The sequence below is a fragment of the Macrobrachium nipponense genome, chromosome 37, assembly GCF_015104395.2.
Source record: "Macrobrachium nipponense isolate FS-2020 chromosome 37, ASM1510439v2, whole genome shotgun sequence".
NCBI classification, from domain to species: domain Eukaryota; kingdom Metazoa; phylum Arthropoda; class Malacostraca; order Decapoda; family Palaemonidae; genus Macrobrachium; species Macrobrachium nipponense.
In genome coordinates, this window is record NC_061097.1 from 12,950,557 (window position 1) to 12,972,386 (window position 21,830).

The 21,830-nt window shown below is 38.7% G+C and overlaps 1 protein-coding gene across 1 annotated transcript in view; it reads right to left on the reverse strand.

The window, feature by feature from the left end:
• The window catches only part of LOC135209288 (FK506-binding protein 5-like), a 259,760-nt gene that overhangs the window by 52,462 nt on the left and 185,468 nt on the right, over positions 1–21,830 (reverse strand). Inside the window, exons 3-9 of the mRNA XM_064241996.1 lie at positions 20,098–20,180; positions 19,910–19,954; positions 19,707–19,784; positions 16,143–16,244; positions 9,280–9,411; positions 7,675–7,770; positions 674–746 (exon numbers count right to left, since the gene is read on the reverse strand). Coding sequence (XP_064098066.1) covers positions 674–746; positions 7,675–7,770; positions 9,280–9,411; positions 16,143–16,244; positions 19,707–19,784; positions 19,910–19,954; positions 20,098–20,180 — 609 coding nt within the window. The remainder of the gene's footprint in view (positions 1–673; positions 747–7,674; positions 7,771–9,279; positions 9,412–16,142; positions 16,245–19,706; positions 19,785–19,909; positions 19,955–20,097; positions 20,181–21,830) is intronic.

The following is a 21,830-nucleotide window of genomic DNA, read 5'->3' on the forward strand; positions in this document are numbered from 1 at the left end:
TGTTTCCACCAAATCACACCCAACCCAAACCCCCAATGCTGTATCCCTGCTACAACCAAAATCAGTTCTGATTTACATCCGATGTTCTGAAATTACGGCACTGTAAACTAAAGTTACGTGCTGTAACTGGAATTACACCACCGTAAGCACCATCAGCACTGATGTTCCAAGTTACATTTTCCAACTTTGGCATGCTGCTACTGAAACAGAACCCCCACCCCCCGTAACTGAGGACATTAAAACTGATAAGTTGATGTGATAATGTTTATGACGACGACTAAGCATATGTAGTTCTATTTGCTTCTGATCCTATTGATCTTATTCTTATCTGCACTGACGATGACTAGGCAGAGTTGTATTTGCTACTGATCATACTGATCTAATTCTTATCCATATATTTATCTTGGATAAATTATACAGTATTGAAGAAAGGTTTGCCATTAGGAACTCAATAAAATTAAGATGGGGATTGAAAATACTAAAGTGCCACTTGTCACTAACGCAGCAGTAAGGCCCCCTCCCAACACAACTACTATGAACAAAAATCTAAAATTTGGCAAGAAATTCTTATCTGTAATCAAAATGCTTGTCCTCCACACTAATGAGCTACTTATTCAACTATAAAAATCATTACCACAATTTAAATGTAGGCAAATCTAAATAAAGTGCTCACCTATAGCCTTCTTCATTGTAAGTCTCTCTTCGCCCTTATCCAAGATACTCTTTTGCTTCTTTTCATAAACATTCTGTCATAAGAAAAAATGTTATTGTTATAATACAATTAAGTTTGTTCATACTTACCTGGCAGATATATATATAGCTGTATTTTCCGAAGTCCGACAGAATTTAAAAATTCGCGGCACACGCAGTGGGGCGGCAGGTGGTAGTACCCATTCCCGCCGTGGGAGGCGGATATCAGGAACTATTTCCCATTTTCTATTCATATTTTATCAGTGCCACTGTCTCCTGAGGGAGGTGGGTGGGCACTTTAATTATATATATCTGCCAGGTAAGTATGAACAAACTTAATTGTATTATAACAATAACATTTTGTTCATGAACTTACCTTGACAGATATATATATAGCTGAATCCCACCTTCGGATGGTGGGAAGAGACAGAATAGGATTTTTTGGGAAACTAAAATAAGTAGATGATATACATCTTGGTTCCTCACCTGTTAGCATAGCCGACTTCGTGATTACTGTCACCAAAGTCTGCTTCTGCGTTACTAGAGTTGCCAGCTAGGTAGAGACCTGTAAATGCTGGTGCGCTCTAGATGATCTGTCAACGGGACGTGACCACAATGTGACTAGACATATGACCATACTTCTGAGGGCACCGAAGCTAAAACCACCACCTGACCTAACCTATCAAAGTTAGTTCCATAACTTCTAGGCTAAAGAAAAGGAACGCGCCTCAAGCGACCAACCCTTCAAAGTTAAAAGCACACCTATCCCCTTTTCTATAGATAGGATTCGTGTTGCTTCCTGCCCCCAATAATATATCTACGGAAATGTATGGTCCTAGCGACTTACAGATCTCAAATGTCGTCTTCACATCCCGTCGGGAGTGTGAAGCGAACACAGAGTTGCTTCGCTAAAGCTGTCACTCAGGATGTTACTGAGTGTCATGCTCTGTTGAAATGCTTCCGAGGCCGCGCCCTCACCTCTTGAGCATTCATATTAAGAAAAAATCTCAAATCTTTATGCAAACATAATGAATGAGACCTCTTAAAAGAACTCCTTGGCTATAATGCCAGGGTGTTCTTGGACATGAACCAGTCTGGTCTTTTACAGAACACCGCAGATTGTCGGGAGTGTGAAGCGAACACAGAGTTGCTTCGCTAAAGCGTGGCACTCAGGATGTTACTGAGTGTCATGTTCTGTTGAAATGCTTCCGAGGCCGCGCCCTCACTTCTTGAGCATTCATATTAAGAAAAAATCTCAAATCTTTATGCCAACATAATGAATGAGACCTCTTAAAAGAACTCCTTGGCTAATAATGCCAGGGTGTTCTTGGACATGAACCAGTCTGGTCTTTTTACGGAGCACCGCAGATTGTCCGTTGACCTTGACTTTCTATAGTTTTATCAGGATAAAACTTGAGAGAGAGCCTACAGGGCACAGGACTCTAATGCCCTTGTCCAATAAATTGTGCCATACCCTTGGTCTCCAAGCCTTCGGGTCAAGGGTTAGACAGGTTTTCGTTCTTATCAAGAACGGAAGGCTTAGAGGACAGACCGCATTATGTCCTTTAAAGCCAAAACCTCTGATGATGGCTAAAACCAATCACTAACCCTCTTTGCCGTGGCTAGAGCGGTTAGAATATTAGCCTTTGTCTGGTCACGTGTATTAAGTTCGCAGAAAGGATAGGTTCGAAATGCTTTTGGCATCAGAAACTCAGACTACGTCTAAGTTCCATGCCGGAACCTTTGATCCAGAGAATTTCAAAATCTCCACAGACCTCAAAGATCGTGAAGCTTTGTTGTTTGACAGAACCGAATCTCTGAGCCTAGAGGCCGTCAACAACAATTTGCATATTCTACAATAGTTAGGACTTCTAGCTTACTCATACTTCAGACGGAAAGATAGAACCATAAGGAAGTTCACAAAGGTCGAGTTGGAGGAATAGTCATTTCCCTTCACTTACTCCAGAAACGGCCTCCTCCGATTGAACACTGAAAATAGGCAGCACTGCTTTGCCTTGGCCAAGAGACTGCCATCTCTTGAAGATCTTATCGGTATGTACCGTTGAAGACGAAGGTAGATATTGAATGCAACCTACGTCTTCACAGACGAATCGAGAGAAGGATTCTCAAGATTCTGAACCTGTGCTTACAAATGACTGAAAACGCTAACCGCTATTTTCATTGCTGTCCGGTGAGAAGTCGTAGTTTTGCAATGAAAGCGGGGCGTTCTTCAGTAATGAAAACACAGGGGAAAGCCGCCTGAAGAAACTGCTTCTCATGGGCTGAACATTTTGGAAGTAGAGCTGTCAGGTCGGAGAGTAGGCGATGTCTTTATGACATATCTGTTAATTCGGGATGAACAATGAACAATTGTACACCTACGAATATGAGATATTTCAAAGACAAACTCAGATGTCTGCAAAATCATTCGCATTATCAGTGCGATGCAGCGGGAGACTTGTACAGACTTCTGTTACCGTGCGGTAAACAGTAAAACGAATAAGTCTAAGATATCTCTGTTGAAAATTCTCACAATATCGAAGGCGATGGAATCTATCGTCACAGCAGTAGATGGTCCTTCATAATTGCGAGAATCCCCTTTAATCAGAGACCTAAGTCCAAGATTGTTGGGCAGAGATAGGTTCGGTAGTCAATCAAAGCAGGGGAGAGAGAGAGACATAAACAACCGTGCATCTCGGAGGCCCAGCTGATACTGAGCGGCTATCAGGCACAGGCAGTTCAATACGCAGTAGCAGAGCCTGAGCTCCCGCTGACTCGTCATCCTGAGTTGCCAGGTAATCCATATTCCACAAAGGGCAATTATATTTAGGCGAAACGAATTTCGGTAAATATAAAAGTTGAAATGGTGTTGTCGTGACAAAACCATAAGAATATAAAATTGAAACAAACTCCTGGGAGGTTGCAGGCAACCCCGAGTTGCAGTTCAATTAGAATACTTCTCATCTAAGTCGCAATCCGTAGAAAAACTATGGATATGCGCCTACCCCTCGACCATTCAACTGTTTAGTAGAATCATGTCGCGAGTTAATATACGTAGTATATTTATAGGATTCTGAACAACGATCTCCATCCTAAATTCTTTCCTTCAAGAAAACAATATAAGTATTGGAGATCGACCACTTTCGATCTCTATCAAAGAGAGTGAAGGAGAAGTCTTCCTCGAAGGAAAGCTTCAATGGTGAACAGAATACTAACTGCCTGAGTTGCCAGCTACTCCCTTTACGAAGGAATAGGTATGATATATCGAGCAAAAGGAAACTCTCAAGCAGGCCTATTTAACAAACGAAACAGAATTTGCTAAATACAGAAGCTGAGTTGGTGTTGTCGTAACAATACCTGAAGAGTTGTTCTTCCTCCGAAAAACTCTTGGAAGGTTGAAGGGAGTGTCAAATAAATACATTAGAACAACAGTTTCTTTTCGGCTTCTATCCGCAGAGGTAAATACGATATGCGTATATGACTCGACCCATGCGTTAGCAAAATGACGCACAGATAAACTACTTAAGTATTGTAGTAATTTGAACATCGAATTCTCTACTACATCTTTCCTCGACGAGGAAGAGAGAAAGAAAAGGAAAACGACTGTCCACGTTCTAATGAACGAGACTTTTAAAAGAACTCCTTGACTCTTTGCTAAGACTCTTTTCCAAGAAAAGGGAGTAACATTCGAATAGAGATCATCAAGAGAGAACCGTGGATCGAAAAAGACCGTTCAATGTTCTTATGATATTGGACAAAAGACTTCCTGGATAGTCAAATACAAGTCTTTCTCTTAACCCCGGATGAGCCTCTGAAAATGAATGAGAGCTCTTCCGAAATTTTTGTTAAAGAGTTATCCGCTTAAACGATAAAAACGTTAAAATCTATGTCAATGAGAACTACCCCATTATGAGGGGTCCCCCACTTAAATGACAACTGGGGAAAACGTCCTGACTTGACAAAACTATTAGCACTTTGCTAATAGGGGTGGAAAACCCTTTAACATTGACCGAAAGTCACCCAGGAATCCGAGTATATAATCTTCCCGATTCTCAAAGAAATCGATGAAGAGGAAAGAGGGATAGAAGAAAAAATTCGGGTATGTCTCTCCGCTAACTCCGAATCCTTTTAAAAATTTCTGTAAAGAAATGTCCTCAACAGCAAATAAGACGCCTTCAACAGTCTTTTCTCTCGCAAAGCGTCCTGCCGAGCTTCCACCGAAGCGTCCTGGCCCTGCTGAGCGTCCTCAAAAGCGTCCTGCTGAGCGTCCTGAAAAGCGTCCTGCCGAGCGTCCTCAAAAGCGTCCTGCTTAGCGTCCTGGAAAGCGTCCTGCTGCGTCCTCAAAACGTCCTGCTTAGCTACGAGCGTGTCTGAGCAGAGAACACCAAGTCTTCTAACGACGTTTCAGAGAGGAACTCGTTGAGCGCCTTGATGCATGCAATTGCCCCGCCAAGAGGCGTCCTGGCGAGCGACCTTGCCAACATCTCAATGTTATACGAACCGTTTTGCGTATGACATTGAATATTTTTAAGGGACGTCCTCATGCGAGTCTCCATGGAGAGCCGCACGCTGCTCCTGAAGTGTGTGAACACTAAAGGAAGACGTATGGCTTTCGTCTTCCGCAAGGTGCTTGCCGAGCGTCCTGGAGAATGTCTCTACTTATAGGACGTCGAGCACCTCCAAAAGCTTCCTAACGTCTAAATTGCCCTTCTTATGCCGACCAGAGACATAAGTTGTTTGACTGTGCAAAGCAGCTTGCCGGCCGTTCAAACAAACTTATCAGTGTGCTTTATCGAAGTAAAGCGAACGTTACATAACGTATACGGAGCGCAATGAGGAGAGGAGACGAATACTGAGTTGCTCCTCCAAAAGGTGGAATCAAGAATGTCCTTGATTACCAAATTCTTTTGGAATGCTAGCGAGGTTGAAACAGCTCTAACTTCATGAGCGTTCACTCGCAGGAGGCTCAAATCACTCTTCTGGCAAGATGAATGAGCCTCCTTAATAATGTATAAATGATATATACATGAGCGTTCTTGCAGGAGGCTCAAATCACTCTTCTGGCAAGATGAATGAGCCTCCTTAATAATGTATACATGATGTATACATGAGCGGTCACTCGCAGGAGGCTCAAATCACTCTTCTGGCAAGATGAATGAGCCTCCTTAATAATGTATAAATGATATATACATGAGCATTCTCGCAGGAGGCTCAAATCACTCTTCTGGCAAGATGATGAGCCTCCTTAAATGTCCCTTAGGAAAAGAGCCAGTGCATTCCTCTAAAAGGGGAAAATGTGGTCTCTTTACTCTTTTTCATCCTCTCGTGACGAGAGAGAGGACGTGAAGCGTCCTCTTCTCTAAGCTTCTTTAGGGGCGCGAGTCCTTCCGAGAACTCCAACCCCTGTGTGGGGGGAGGACGCCTCGGAGGACGAGAAGCAATCCTTCAAGATTCGTGCACGTGCACGATCCTTTAGCAGCCTGGGAAGCGTCAACCAGGTTTCTGCCGAAGGGACGCCAGATCGTGGGGAGTCCCCGTCCCTCTTGCGGCTTTCGACATGCCCTCTCCCTGAGTCCTGGGAGTCCGACAGAGGTCTAGGCCTAGAGGCGTTATGGGGCCGATCTGACGTTCCCTCCTAACGAGAGAGAGGACGTGAAGCGTCCTCTTCTCTAAAGCTTCTTAGAGGGCGCGAGTCCTTCCAAGAGCTCCAACCCTTGCGCGGGGAGGACGCCTCGGAGGACGAGAAGCAATCCTTCAAGATTCGTGCACGTGCACGATCTTTAGCAGCCTGGGAAGCGTCAACAGGTTCTGCCGAAGGGACGCCAGATCGGTGGGGAGCCCCCGTAACCCTGGTCTTGCGGCTTTCGACATGCCCTCTCCCTGAGTCCTGGGAGTCCGACAGAGGTCCAGGCCTAGAGGCATTATGGGGCCGTCTGACGCCCCCTTCCACAACACAAGGGTCACTACACTTCACAACACTGAATGGAGCGAGCACTTTAGTCTAAGATTACTTGATGTAATCCTCTAGCAGACACTTCTTCTAGCCCGTAAGCCATACCACAGGGTTAGGCAAAATAAAATCTACAGGAGGTTAGAAGGTTCATTATTTCTAACTTCTGTTTACTGTGGAGGAAAACTCCTGATTCTACGCTCTAAAATTCGTACATGAATCCTCCTTCTTCCGTAATCAGTCACCACCTTACACTAATTACATTGAACTTATGCAAAGAAAACATGTAAACGTCATATATACTAAGCGAGTGTCTACCGAAAGTTCCGGTAGCCTCACCTTACCATGCAGACAACAAAGTCTGAAACTAGGCTAACTAGCTTCAGACATCAAATGCAATGAAAAAATTTACGATAGCGTATGCCTAGCCACAAATCCAAGTTAATAATCGAAATAACAATTAGGATACTTAAGCGGCTAATGAAGTTTTCAAAATCCTAGGCGGAGGTCTGTAAACGTTGTTTTACCGACCGGACGACAGAAAAAATATGAATAGAAAATGGGAATAGTTCCTGATATCCGCCTCCCACGGCGGGAATGGGTACTACCACCTGGCCGCCCACTGCGTGTGCCGCGAATTTTTAAATTCTGTCGGACTTCGGAAAATACAGCTATATATATATCTGTCAGGTAAGTTTCATGAACAAACATTGGATTCAATACCAAGCTTCATTTATAGTACATTTATAATAAAACTCTAAGCCTCTTGATATCAATTCATGAAAAATATAAACACATCAAAAACTCTGGCAAGCTGTTCAAACAATACAATTTCTTCTTAACTAAACCTGATTTGCAAAGCTCAGCATATTTAAACATTGGATTTAATGTCCACACTTCCATGAACTTAATATTTGGTCACAACTAATTTCCTTCATAAAATGCAAACAAGATTAAATGATACTACACATTACATAACTACTGTATTCAACAAATATGCAACAACAGTACAAAAAATTTTTCTACTATATTACCTTAAGATGCTTGAGAGAGAGTAAATGAATTTCATATTTATTTCTGTTAGTGAACTCAATGTCACAGCACTTCTTGTTGATATAACTTACAACCATCTGAAAACATAATGTACAGGATATTAATATCTAAAGTCAGTTTAGCCCGAGAAGAGTCTATATAAGACTCAGCGGTCTAAAAAAAATAATCATTATTATTATAATTATTTTATTAAAAGTAATGGCTACTTCAGCAGCGTTACACTTGAAGAGATTCTTCTCTATTTTGCGAATAGCGGCTTTTTCGCAAAATAGAGAAGAATCTCTTCAAGTGTAACGCTGCTGAGGTAGCCATTACTTTTAATAAAGTATGCTTGAGAGAGGGTCTGCTTCCTAAGTATTATAATTATTATTATTATTATTAATTATTATTATTACTATCATTATTAATTATTAATTATTATTATTATTATTATTATCATACTATACGTAATGGGCGTAATGTCTGTCTGTGTCTGTCTGTCATTCAATCACGGCCAAACGGCTGGTCAGATGGGCATGAAACTTGGCAGGGTTATGGTGGGGACCCCTAAGATGGTTTGTAATGGGGTTTCATCCAATGTACCCCCCTCCTTTGTAGGGGGTGGGGGTGAGAAGGGATTCCCTGAAACGGAGCGGTTTCTGGCCGTGAAACAAGGCTGTTTATTCCCGTAGACTTAGTTACTTTATGAATTTTCATACATAATTTCTGTACAACTTCCCCAGAGAAAGTCGCGAATATTTCAGCTCGGACACAATAGATGAAAATTATCATCAATATCCGCAAGATTATTTGAATAACTTAAATCCATCGGGACTGCCAGTGCACAAAATAACGTTGAAGAAGTACTGCCAGGTAATGTTGCTTCGGAATTTCGATCCTGCCAATGGACATTGCAACGGAACGAGGTACACCGTTATAGAGCTAAACTCCCACATCATCGAAGCAGTGATAGCAACGGGCCCTCACACCGGCAAACATCTGTTCATCTCCCGGATTCCTCGGATGCCTTTGGACAACCAGTTTCCCATCAACGTGGCCTTCTCATTCACTGCAAACAAGTCGCAGGGCCAGACTTTAGATCGTGTTGGTGTGTTTCTGCTGTCACCCATGTTCACGCATGGCCAACTGTATGTGGCAATGAGCAGAGCAACTGACTCTGCCAACTTGAAATTAAGTTGTGGACAAACTGATAATATTGTGTACAAAGAGGTTCTGTAATAGGTACGTATAAAAATCGCCCTTATTTTAATATTGCTGAACAAATAGTACATATAAATTTTTCACTTCTGCGCCCGTATTTTATCACCCATCGTAGATGGGCAAGTTTGCTAGTTATCATTATTATTATAATGTAAATTATTTATACAACAAGCAAAATATATGCTGGCATTCTGGAAACTGAAGACTGAAATACCTAAATATTTGCATATTAAGATAACCATGCTAAACATTAAAACAATTTAAATATGTCTCAAGATAAACAACATTTTTAAAAGAGAAGATCTAAATCACAAAGTCCAAAGGCACATGATTAAATATATTTTGTATTTAATGCTAGCTAAAATAATGAGACTAGATGACTTTACCTTATGCTCTGGTGATTTTTCATGTCTAACAGGATTGTAGTTGATCTGAACCTGGCACACATCACAGTATGGTCTCTCTTTACTGGGGTTCTCTTTTACCCACTTCATGTCATAAAGACGATCAGATGCCAGCTAAAAGATAAGAATATTTCTCTAAAAACCAATATAAATACCAACCAGCAACAAATAACAAAAGAGTATTTCTTTCAAAACCAATGAATATACTAATCAGTAAAAAATAAAAGATATGAATGTTTCTTGATAATCAGCAACAAATAAAAGATGAGAGTATTTCTTTATACACTAATGTATGTACTTGTCAGCAACAAATAAAAATAAAACTATTTCTTTGCAACCCATGCAGTATTCACTAACTCACTAACTACCCAAATCCATCAAATTTCTGGCAATTCTGTGGATTTCAGTCAAACGATGAAATTAAATAACATTTAAAAACAAATTATCCACAAAAAACCAATAATATAAACTTGACTTTAAAACAACTTTGTATTGTACCACTATGCTTACAACCTTAATCTGGATAAACTGACCTGAAAAGTCTATTCTACAACTGATCCTTACCCATAACTGACCTGTTATGGTTGCAGGCATGATATAATTTACAGTGGGGCCTCGTTATCCACGGGGGATAGGGCCTAGAACCCCCCCGTGATAAGTAAATACTAGTGTTATCCTGATACCCCCCTCAAAAATTGCTTAGAACTGCCTACTTTAATAGTTAACCCACCCAAGACCACTATTCCAATGTTTATAACTGCCTACTTTAGTTCAAACACCAAATATGTTTTCAACTATCACCTAAAACTAAATTCAAGACAGTTTTAAAGTTATTGTACAAAATTAGCCTTAAAAAATAAATGTAGTATATGTACTACTGTACATAGGTATGTAGCCTACTAGCCTAGGGATTACAGCTAGAAGCCTACATACGCATGGTGGGCCTCTTTTTTTTTTTTTTTTACAAGGAAAGAGAGGATGAGTGGTAAGAGAACTATCAAAATATGTAAAATCATATGGGTACTCACCAACAATCTATGTTGATAAAAGATGGCGACGATTTTTGCAGTGCAATCCAGTAATATAATAACGATAATGCTACCAACAGTATGCAGCGAAACATCTCTTCCCTTCGTCACACGTTAATACTAGTATATTCCACGTAAAAACCTTCATCTGCTACCTTTAGGCGTCTTTCCCATAAGAGTAAAAGAATCAGGGCTTTTGGATGCCACATAATTAACTCGTTTATATGGGTACAATTTAAAGAACGCGCCGCACACCACATTTCATAACAACACCAAACAAACGTTTGTAGGCCAAGTGTTGCCAACTGGGAATGGCAATTTCTTGCTAGATTTTGTTCCATAAAAGGCTAAAAAAAATCACATACCGTATATACTCGAATAACGTGCAATCTCCCATATCGTGCGACCCCATAATTTTCACCAATAAACAGTGGTTTTGTGTTTTGTCATGTATCTCATGTATCATGCAAGTTCATAAGGTTGGTGGTTTAGCCTGCTATGGCCGAGTCATTCAGATGTGTGCTGTTGCTAGTCAATTTACGGTAATTTTCTTATTAATCTCGAGAATTGAATAGAAAATCTCAAGATTAAAAAAAAAAATCCCAAGATAATAAAATAATTGTAAAAATAACACGCCTTGGAGTCCTTAATCATTCTCTCTCTCTCTCTCTCTCTCTCTCTCTCTCTAGTCTCTCTCTCCTCTCTCTCTCTTCTCTCTCTCTCTCTCTCTCTCTCTCTCTCTCTCAGGAATAAATACGTACGTACTGTAATTTGCAGTAAATGTGTAAGACATTGTGTGCGTTTTGTGTGCAGTACACACACATTCCGATGTTTCGTTTTTTGGAATTTTTCAGATTTCGGAAATGTGAGGTCAGATGCATAATCAAACAAAACACCACTACTGCAGCAAAAACATTTTTTCCCTTTATGTTTTTCATTATTGTTATTTATTAATTACAGTTTATTTAAATAAATTATTAATAATAATACTGTTTAAATGAATGTGAGATAATTAATTGATCACCTATAATAAAATAGTGGGACAATTAATACCATATTTTGTTCACTAATAGGTATTATTTTCAAAACAAACATTCCGTAAAACACAAAAAATATATGTACATAACAATCAAATATAATAATGTTTTGCAGTTCAACTTGTGAATTTTAACAATAAGTATGACTATATAATATATTTACCATATCGATCTTGAAGTTGAAGAGTCGTAAAATTCTGAGGATGGTCCGGGAAAAAGGATTTGTACTTTGTGATTACGTATCGCTACAACACCATGTGGTATTTTCATACCACTATATTGATGACGCATCGCTACGACACACTGGTGTTTTTCATACCACTATACGTTAAAGTTAAAAACATGACATAGAATCGACTTTGCGACTTCGTTCACTTTGATATTTTTAACGATACAATAACTATGCATTTGTACTACTAAAACCATCTTCACATAAGTAATTTTCGTAAGATATGTGTTGTTGCAAAAGCTAGCTTATACATAAAAGGCTTTATAATTTAAGTCATCTTAGATATACATATGCACCCAAACTCATTGTTGGGGATAAATTGTACTACTGTTCCTCGGATATTGAAATACTTTAGCATCATTCAACACTTTAATAATATAATGCATAAATACTAGCTATACATATTTACATCGTATACAAATATTTCTACATACAGTTATATACACATACTTTTTATATACAAAGTTAACATAATATGAATAGTGATCAGACGACAGCTGTGCACTGGACTACGTACGTACTACTTGGAAGATAAAACGAACAAAATTTTGTTGTTGTTAGTCGCCGGGATAGATTAACATTTTCCAGAGATTAAAAAGCTGAATTTTGTTTTGAAGGTATGTCAACCGCGATATTATATTATTGTTTTCACGAAGGAATAATTATATAAAGAAAATTATTGAGTAATTTTGCCGTCAGCAGTCAGAAAATCACGAACATGGTAACGTTCAAACCTAGTGCCATCCATGGCGTATGTCTATAAATAGAACAGAAGCAGAGGGCAGTCATTGGATAACAGATCTCCATGGCTTACCAACCAACCAATCAGGTGTTAGTTATACTACTCTGTAATTTCTAGAATGAACGTTTACACACGACGAAGCTAACGATGATGTATGTGTTTTGCATACAGTACGTAGTTTTAGTTTTTTATTATTAGTGTAAGTATTTTACTGATTTCATGAAGAATATAATGATTCCTTCTCATTACTTTGAATGCAAAATGGCTTGAAGATTCTTCCGCAAAAAGAAGAGAAAAAAAAAAATTCCTTAGAAGATGATATCTATTTACTAACGCGGTTGACATACCTTCCAAAACAAATTCAGCTCTTTAATCTCTGGAAAAATGTTAATCTATCCCGGCGACTAAGAACAACAACAAATTTTTGTTTGTTTTATCTTCCAAGTAGTACGTACGTAGTCCAGTGCACAGCTGTCGTCTGATCACTACTCATATGATTAATTTTGTTATATAAAAGTATGTGTATATAACTGTTAACTTTGTATATAAAAGTATGTGTATATAACTGTATGTAGTATTTGTATACGATGTAAATATGTATAGCCTAGTATTTATGCATTTATATTATTAAAGTGTTTGAATGATGCTAAAGTATTTCAATATCCGAGGAAACAGTAGTAAATTTCCCCACAATGAGTTTGGGTACATATGTATATGGTGACTTAAATTATAAAAGCCTTTTATGTATAAGCTAGCTTTTGTAACAACAACATACTTACGAAAAATTACTTATGTGAAGTGGTTTTTTAGTAGTACAAATGATAGTTATTGTATCGTTAAAAATATCAAAGTGAACGAAGTCGCAAAGTCGATTCTATGTCATGTTTTTCCTAAACGCGTTGACTTAACCTGTTAAGCGTCACCCACGTAATAATACGTTTACCGCGATCTACTCGGTAGCGCCTTCAACGGGATATTACGTTCAAAACTTTGACTGTGCTTGTCAAGCCGTCAGCCCCGTAATAATACGTTTACTCGTATAGAAAGTGTAGGAACATCATTTGGTAACACTCTCAGCACACGGGGAACTTATTTCCAGCCTGGCAACTCTTTCCTGGTGGTCGCTTATGCTAAAAAACTGCCTGTCCCTGTTGGTTTTCTTTCAATACGCTTCGGGCGTTTATCGAGACAAATTGGATTTCGCGTCTTTCACAATGAATGTCCCAAAGAGGAGGCGTATTTCTTCAGGTGAGATCATTCAAATACTAGATGAGGAGTCTGATATTGATAACCTATTTGATGATGAGAGCTCTAGTTCTGAATCCTCCAGTGATGATACAAACTTTTCTTCCAATAGCGGGAGTGAAGATGAATTTTCTTTGCCGAGTGACTGGACTCCGAGAGAGAGAGAGAGAGAGAGAGAGAGAGAGAGAGAGAGAGAGAGAGAGAGAGAGAGAGAGAGAGAGAGAATTTCCTACACTTAGAGAGAGAGAGAGAGAGAGAGAATTTTCCTACACTTAATTACAGTAAGAATAATAAACATAAAAATCAATATTAACTTTGAAAAACTATCATCAGTGCTATGATCGCTGATTACAAAAAAAGCGTGACGGTACGTTGCAGCATCGAGCTCAATCCGGGGAGGACGCTTAACAGGTTAAAGGAGAACGTTATTTTGGTTGTTTATCACTGGCACAAACCCATAACAATGCAGTGTATGTATGATAATTCTAAACTATTATTCACTACCAAAATAACGATGATATTTTTGTATTGAAAATTAATGTTACGTATTCCCCAAACTTATTATTACTACGTAGCATGAATAGTACTATAAAAATTTAAAAACGAAAGATAATCTTGCTGTGAACGCTACCATAATTTGATTTTTCATATACGTACGTACATTTTGTCAGCTGGCTGGCCTCGCATAGATTAAAATTGATTTCACTGATATGGAATTACTCCACGAATAGCCTTTTTATTATGAAGATATGACGATAATATATAAGGTAAAAATGCTTTTATGTATTTCGTTTACGCTTCGTCGCCAATAACAAACAGCAATACTTACGATAATCTATGACAAATAGCGTTTGTATGACTTCATTGTTCAGAGAAGTTATATACGAATACTGCCAAAATAATAATGAAGTTCGAATTAATTTTAGCCTTAATGTTATTGTTTTACTACTGTAATTACACTACCACTACTATTAAACAATTTCTAAAAGTTTATCAAAACAAAAAATGTCGCTTTGAACGCAACCGTATACATAACCATTTTCGTACTAAAGGTATATGCTTACATTTTGTGGCTGGTCCACTCCGACGATCAAGTTGAGTGCAATGATGTGGAATTATTCTTCGAATAGGCTATTTATTATGAAGATATGACTATAATATATATGGTAAGAATGGTTTTATTACCTTTATTGTCAATTAATATCATAATGTGAATGTTTGTGTACGTTGGTGGTTATCGCACTGCAACTACGCTTAGCCTACCAATGAACGTCGTACATAAACCTTGAATAGGCTATTTATTTCGAAGATAGGACAATAATATATTAGGTGAGAATGGTTTTATTACCTTTATTGTCAGTTAATATCATTATATGAGTCTTTAAATGAATGTTGGTAGTTATCGGACCACGGCCGAGGGTTAGCCTACCGAAAACATCGCATACGCAACACAACAAACCATGATGCAGCGATTCATACCAGTTGATGTAACATGAGAAACGGTCCAAGAAAAAACCAGCGATTAACTGGATCCGTGAATACTGATCCGTGAATAAGCGATGCCCCACTGTATTACTGATCAATAAATCTCAAAGAGGATTCACAGACCAGACTGGTAAAATAATCACAACGACTAAATAAATGAATAGAATAGTAGCATATAATCCTTCATCATTACCCATATAGTTGAATTTAAATTTATCTAATATTATTTTCACCTCAATTATCCAATGCTAAGAAAAGGCAAGCCTTTTGGGGAAGGTAGACTACTCTTTTGGCAGTCCTAAATAGTGCACTGATCCTCTCCAGCTCCATACAGCACGTTGCTGAAGCAAAATACCAAGCAAATAAAACACCATGTCGCACCCTACTTCAAAACTTAAGACTCATTTGTTAAAATTTCTTTTGTTGTCCTAAAAAACCAAATAATAACTAAAACGCAAACCAGGAAGGGCAACTGGGAACTCAGAGGACACCAAATTCCCCATTAGTAATACCTGAGAGAGAGAGAGAGAGAGAGAGAGAGAGAGAGAGAGAGAGAGAGAGAGAGAGAGAGAGAGAGAGAGAGAAATGTCCAAATTCTGTAAAATAAATTTTTGACAGAGAAAATATGAGTGAATACACTGTAAGTGTAAAGCTCGTCTTAATGCAATGCACAAATGTATATAGGTTAAGGACTTCAGATACCCTGTTCTAGGTTAATTCCATAATCACAACCATCTCTAGAATTTTTAAGGCAGTTTTTTAACCACTAAACATACTCAAGTACTCATTAATATAGTACTTGAGTAGTACAATTTAGAGCAGCTTCCCTAGCATAGTGAACAATAGGTATTTCTAAAAGTACAAAATCCCTTTGGCTCTTGCCCTACTCCTTCCTGTCTTTGCTTTTCATTCATTCCCTCTGGTCCATTCCCTCTAACTGCTTCACTTCCATTTTGATACAATTTCTGCCTGTCTGAAGAAGAAGGGCCCCATAGGAAATTGACCTTCAGGAGAAAATCTGTTTATGAGACACTTCAACACCAATCAACGGATTTGAAACATAGGATGATGAGACCTACCTTTGACTCTGCTCTCAAAAGCTGAAGTACTGAAGCACTTTTTGCTCTAAACATCTTGAGCAGAAATCGATGCTGCTTCCCTTGTTTGTGATTGAAGAATATCTGAAATTATTTCTATGGGGATTACTCAATTCCAGGCCTTAATAAACAACCTAATGATATATTGAATGGCATTAGTCAATTAGTGTGCAATGTGGTTTAGAAAATATGAAAACTTTTATGACAAAGTTATTTGGATAATTACCTACTGTTAAACTTCGCTTATATCTTCGTGACATTAGGTGCAACTTGCATTCAAAACAAGACAAAATAATGCTTAACTAACCAGCTAGGACTGTCTCTGGAATAACCCATTCCCCACCAGGTGGCGTTGGAATGTTTACGTTCTTGTCTGAATTCTTCATAACCACCCACTAAGAAGTGGGGAAGCTGGGTAGGTTTTCACTTTTAACAGTAGGATAAGTATCCAAATATTTAATTTCATCATGAAAATTATTAGCATTTGGAACGAATCTTCCCTACTGTTCAAGTTAGCTGATTACCTCATTGAATGAGGATGGTGGGTTAGTGCAGCCAGAGAACCAGTGTAGAGTGGACCCCCCGTATTCATGGGGATGGATACCACCCACCCCAATAGCTAAAGTCAGAGAATACTTAAAACCCCTCTAAAAATGCTTAGAACTGCCTATTTTGTTACTTCAAACACAACATAAAACTTATATGTGAGTATTTTAATAGTTTTATCACAAAAGTTGCATTTAGTCACAAAAAATTATATGAAAATACAGTAATTTGTGAATATTACCTAACCCAGTAGGGGGTCTTTGTTTCCTAAATCCAAGAACTAAAAACTGCAAGAGCTTCAAAACTGGAAAAAGATGCAGTGGCATCTGAGAGCCAACATACAAACTGGAAAAAGATGCAGTGGCATCTGAGAGCCAACATACAAACTGGAAAAAGATGCAGTGGCATCTGAGAGCTATACACTAAACAGTTTCAGTTTCTCTTCAACTGTTCATCCATCTCCCAAAGGCTCTACATTCATGATAATGCACCCTACTAAATTCAGTGTTAACAGAAGCCGAGGCAGAAATACAGTCGATCCACGCTTATTTGAAGATTTCCAGCTTCACATAGCCACAGATTTTTCTGTGGAACTTATCCCCAAATATGTGAAATATTTGGTAATTTGCAGATTTTTTCATAAAGAAATATTCACTAATTATACTGCATTTTCATGTTATTTCTCATTGAAAAATACCATGAATAAGCAAATTTTCCTTGAATAGGCTAGTCCACGAATATGAGTCTGCAAATAGGCAAATCCGCAAATCGTGAGTCCACGAATAGTGGGGGACGGCTGTAAGCAGTTATAAATATATTTAGCGGAGATCTTTGGTATTTGAACTATTTAAATTGCCAGTTATAAGCAGTTTTAGAGGGAGATGTCAAGTACATGTATTCGCGGATTTTAGCTAAACTGTAAACTAAAGAACACTGGTTACCAGATTCAGCTTTGGCAAAAGGAAGCAAAAATAGAACAATACGAGCTATGCATCGATTAAATACAAAAGGAAAATCAACCAAATCACAGTTGAAACAAGGCCACAGTGAAACCCCTCCAGTCTAAGTGGAGAACCATGTAACATCAGTAAAGATGTCACAGAATACTGGTAATAAGAAACAAAGGTGGGGAAGGAAGTAGATTCTTGCATGACGTCACGACGTAACCATTCGAAAGTCAGATCCACGTAAGCATGAATACATCCAAGACACGAATACTTGAGAAGCAAGAGCTGAACAATCACCAAGCTAACTCACTCTAGATAAGTAAGCAGCGGAAAAAGAAGAACCCCTATACGAAAAGGAATAAAAGTCACAAGGCAATGAATACAAGACAATAAAGAGGAAAATCATGAAAAAAAAGAAAAAAAAGGGGGGGGGGGGGGAAACAAAAGGAAAAAGCAGAACTGACACACAACTCAGAACAACTGGGACAAACGTAATATATCTAAAATCCTAATTCTGCAGTCTGCCAACATCACAATACATTCTCCAAAAGGGATGGAACAGGAGCCAGCCAGTGTTGCTAATTTATAGGAAAAATTGTTATGTTTAGCGGATTTCAGGAGCACACAAATGAAGAGAGACAAACTCCTAACTCTGTGGGAAGTTGTTTGGCCCAAGCAGCTGAACCTCAACCAGAAAAACGTTCGAGAAGTGTCGAAGGGCAAAGAACCCTTGGTCCTGAGACACGCCTTGGTTAATTGTCGGAGGAGACAGCCAACTGAAGCAGGGCAGTCCAGAGGGTATGCTAAAGACAAATCCCAAGGCTTCAACACCTTCTCTCTAGCAGGGGACACCAAAAAGGTAAAAAAAAAAACTGCGGGGGGGGGGGGGAGTTGATTTTAGCCCTAATATTTTCTATTGAAATCCTAATTAATAAATGAATAAATGTCAATTATTATTTTCCTGAACCACATAGGGAGCAAAAGAAGGCAGAGTAGAATGAAGTGAGAGGAATTAACCTAGGCTATCAGGTAGGCTAATGATGGAGGCGAAACAACACCGGAAGACAATAAGAAGAGAGTAGGTTTTTAGTGTTACCAACTAGTTGTTTACATAAATATCAGCCTCTATCATCTTCCGATATTACACAGAATTTACATCCTCTCATCAGATCACTCAAAATTGACATGTTAAGAGAACCACACTCTTGCCTGAGCAGCTATTCTAGCATAGGCTACGTGGTCACCCTGCAAAATCTAAACATTAAGTTTCCACAGTCTTTCCTATACAACCTAATGCTTTCATCTCTGCTTGTTGTAGATAGCATAAAGCAAAAACATTAACAAGCACAATACAGTACAGGAGAAAATCAGCCAGAAATCCTCAAAATATTACTAACAGCGATCCAACTGTCTGCTTAACCGGTTGGCAAGAAGAAATATGACCAGAAAGTAAATATTCCAGCACCATCTGGTGGGAAACAGATAACTACAGAAACAGTCCAAGCAGATTAGCCATTGCCAATCGTACCAAACGGTGCAAAGATAAAAGCTAACTTTAACAGTAAGTAAGATTCATTCCAAATTATTTACAATTGCATGGAAGGTAAACATAAAAGAAAGTACAATGAAAATGACAGTGATCTAATTATGCTAGTACACATGATTGAAACCTGAGGCAATGACAGATATTATAGTGATGGCTGAAACAAACAACACAAAGAACTTCTGTGAAAAAGAGGAGGAAGTACTAATAAATCACAGATAAAATTAAGTTGACTAGCAACAAGAGGCCGTCCTAAAAATATTAAGCAGAATGTGTGACACAAAAAGATTGCAAATTGGAAACAGAGTACAGTACAGAAAACACTCGCTAGTAAATGAAGTATTAATATGACTTCTCAACAGTAACTGATCTGAAAAATGAAGTCATACTAAATGACATTACAAAGCAATGTTCTGTATCTAGCTCATGTAAATCATTCCTTCAAAAATTAAATTAATCAGCAACAGGATCTCAAAGCTATCATTACACCTATGTACACAAAATACATACCCGAAGAGATGGGAATTTATCCTTTTTACAAACATAGCAACTCAGAGCCTCTCTGGGAACAGAAATAATTGGTTCATCCTGAAATGCCATACAAAAAGAAATTAATGTAACTTAGATGTACTTTACAGAACTCAATAAAAATTTCAGTAATGACAAGTGACAGAGTTAAGCAAACTCAAATGAATGCTAATAAAATAACTTACTTGGTTACTACTTCCTTTGACTTCTTTTGGTTTCCTAATTTCCAGCTGTAAGAGAAAAGCAAAAATTTGGTAATTACACAAAGAAAAAACCACTGGGAGGAATGTTAAACATCTAATTTATGGAGAACTGAAAAAAAGTCAGTGTACCAATTCCTTATTCTACTTTTCGGGTGTAACAGTTTCCTTACCTTAATGTCATCCATAGTAACAAACTTCTCCTCAATCAACTTGTCAGCATCTTCTTGGCTCTCAAAATTAACAAATGCAATTCCTTGAAAAAAAAACAAGAAACACTAGTTAATTAGCATATTCTAAATAGTGGGATACCTTCGAGTATAAAGTTATGTATGTACTTATTTTTGCACCAAAGAAATATTAAGTAGGGATAATTAGTATACAGAGCAACAGACAAATTCCAATGTTTTGCCATGAAAATCACGTTTCCAACTGATGGAATTCTATTAGTAACTTGTTCCTCATCAAAATTTCCCAGCTGTTTAGGAATCAAGCATGAAATGAAGAAAATAATTTTCAGCTTCACTACAAATCCATCACTTGTAAAGTTTCCTATTTCATATGTCTGCACAAACACCAAATTACTTAGGATAATTAAGGTCAGCTGCTACAAGTAGGTTGGAGCATGTAATGAGCAGATCAACTGGAGACCACTGCTGCCCATTCTGAATCATGATGGCAGTCCAATTAAACCTCTTACTGGACTCGAAGCCTGCTGTAGTCACATGCAGACCATTTCAGATTTCATTAATCGGCACTGCTAATGTGATGGTGTTGTACACCAGACACAGGGATCTGGTACTGTTCAGGATGTGGTATGATGGCATAGTAACTCCTTTTGGTAATCCTCCTTCCTTGGTTTTAACTTCTGAGAAGTGTTTTGTGGTCAAGTCTACATGATGATGCTGTAATTTTTAAGAGCTTCTATAAAAAACACTGGTTTGTCTCAGGGGTTTGGACTGCGGAACAAAAGAACTGGCACGTAAGTGTACAGGAGTTAATAACCATCTACTTGGGATTTAAAAGCCATTTTTTTACAGAAGTCAGCAACAAAGCAATAACAGTCCACTCAGACAACACAAGAGCTCCGCCAAAACTGAAAGAGCCTTGCTTCTACTAGAGTAAGGAGGACTTGCTTCTCATTTCTTAAAAGAAGATTTATTTGTTGCTGATTTCTTGATTGCTCAAAGATTAAAGCGGACATTCCCTCGAGCTCTGGGGAAACCTCTCGACTTACCTCTGCCACGAAAGGGCTGATACTGAGTGGCAGACAAAGAAGCAGCACGAAAATTACTGGAGGTGATCTCCCTAGGGCGTTTAGCAGACTGCACCAAAAGATCTTGAGTAGATTTCTTCTGAAGATCAGAAGAAATCTGCAGAACTGTGGACTCGGGAATACCGATGCATACTATCAAGTGGCAAGAACAAAGAGCAGATCTCTGGGAGCAGGTTACTCCTTTGGTGGCAAAGGAGAACCAAAAATCTCTTCTTGAAGATGCCTACAGTGAATAGTGATCCAAATTCAAGACACCCTTCTGTAATGCCATTATCAAGGCAAGAAACCACTTCAAGCAAGTCAGATACATTATCCTCCGAGATGGAAGCACACACCTTAATCTTGCGAGCCAAAGCTCCTGCACGCCAATCTAAAAAAACTCATAACCTCCAAAACACAAACTGTTTTTCAGGTGGTCCAGTTCTGAAGATGAAAACATAATTTTGGCTGACTTGAAGGCTGATCTCCTGGAAGAGTCAATCAGAAAGGAGAAGTCCCCCTGGGAGGAGGCAGAAACTCCCAGGGCCAGAGCTTCCCGTCTCATACAAATGATGCCTCCTAGTAGACAGCTTAGAAGGAGGGAAACAAAAGTTGACTTTCCCTTGCTCTCTCTCCTCCGAGAGTCACATG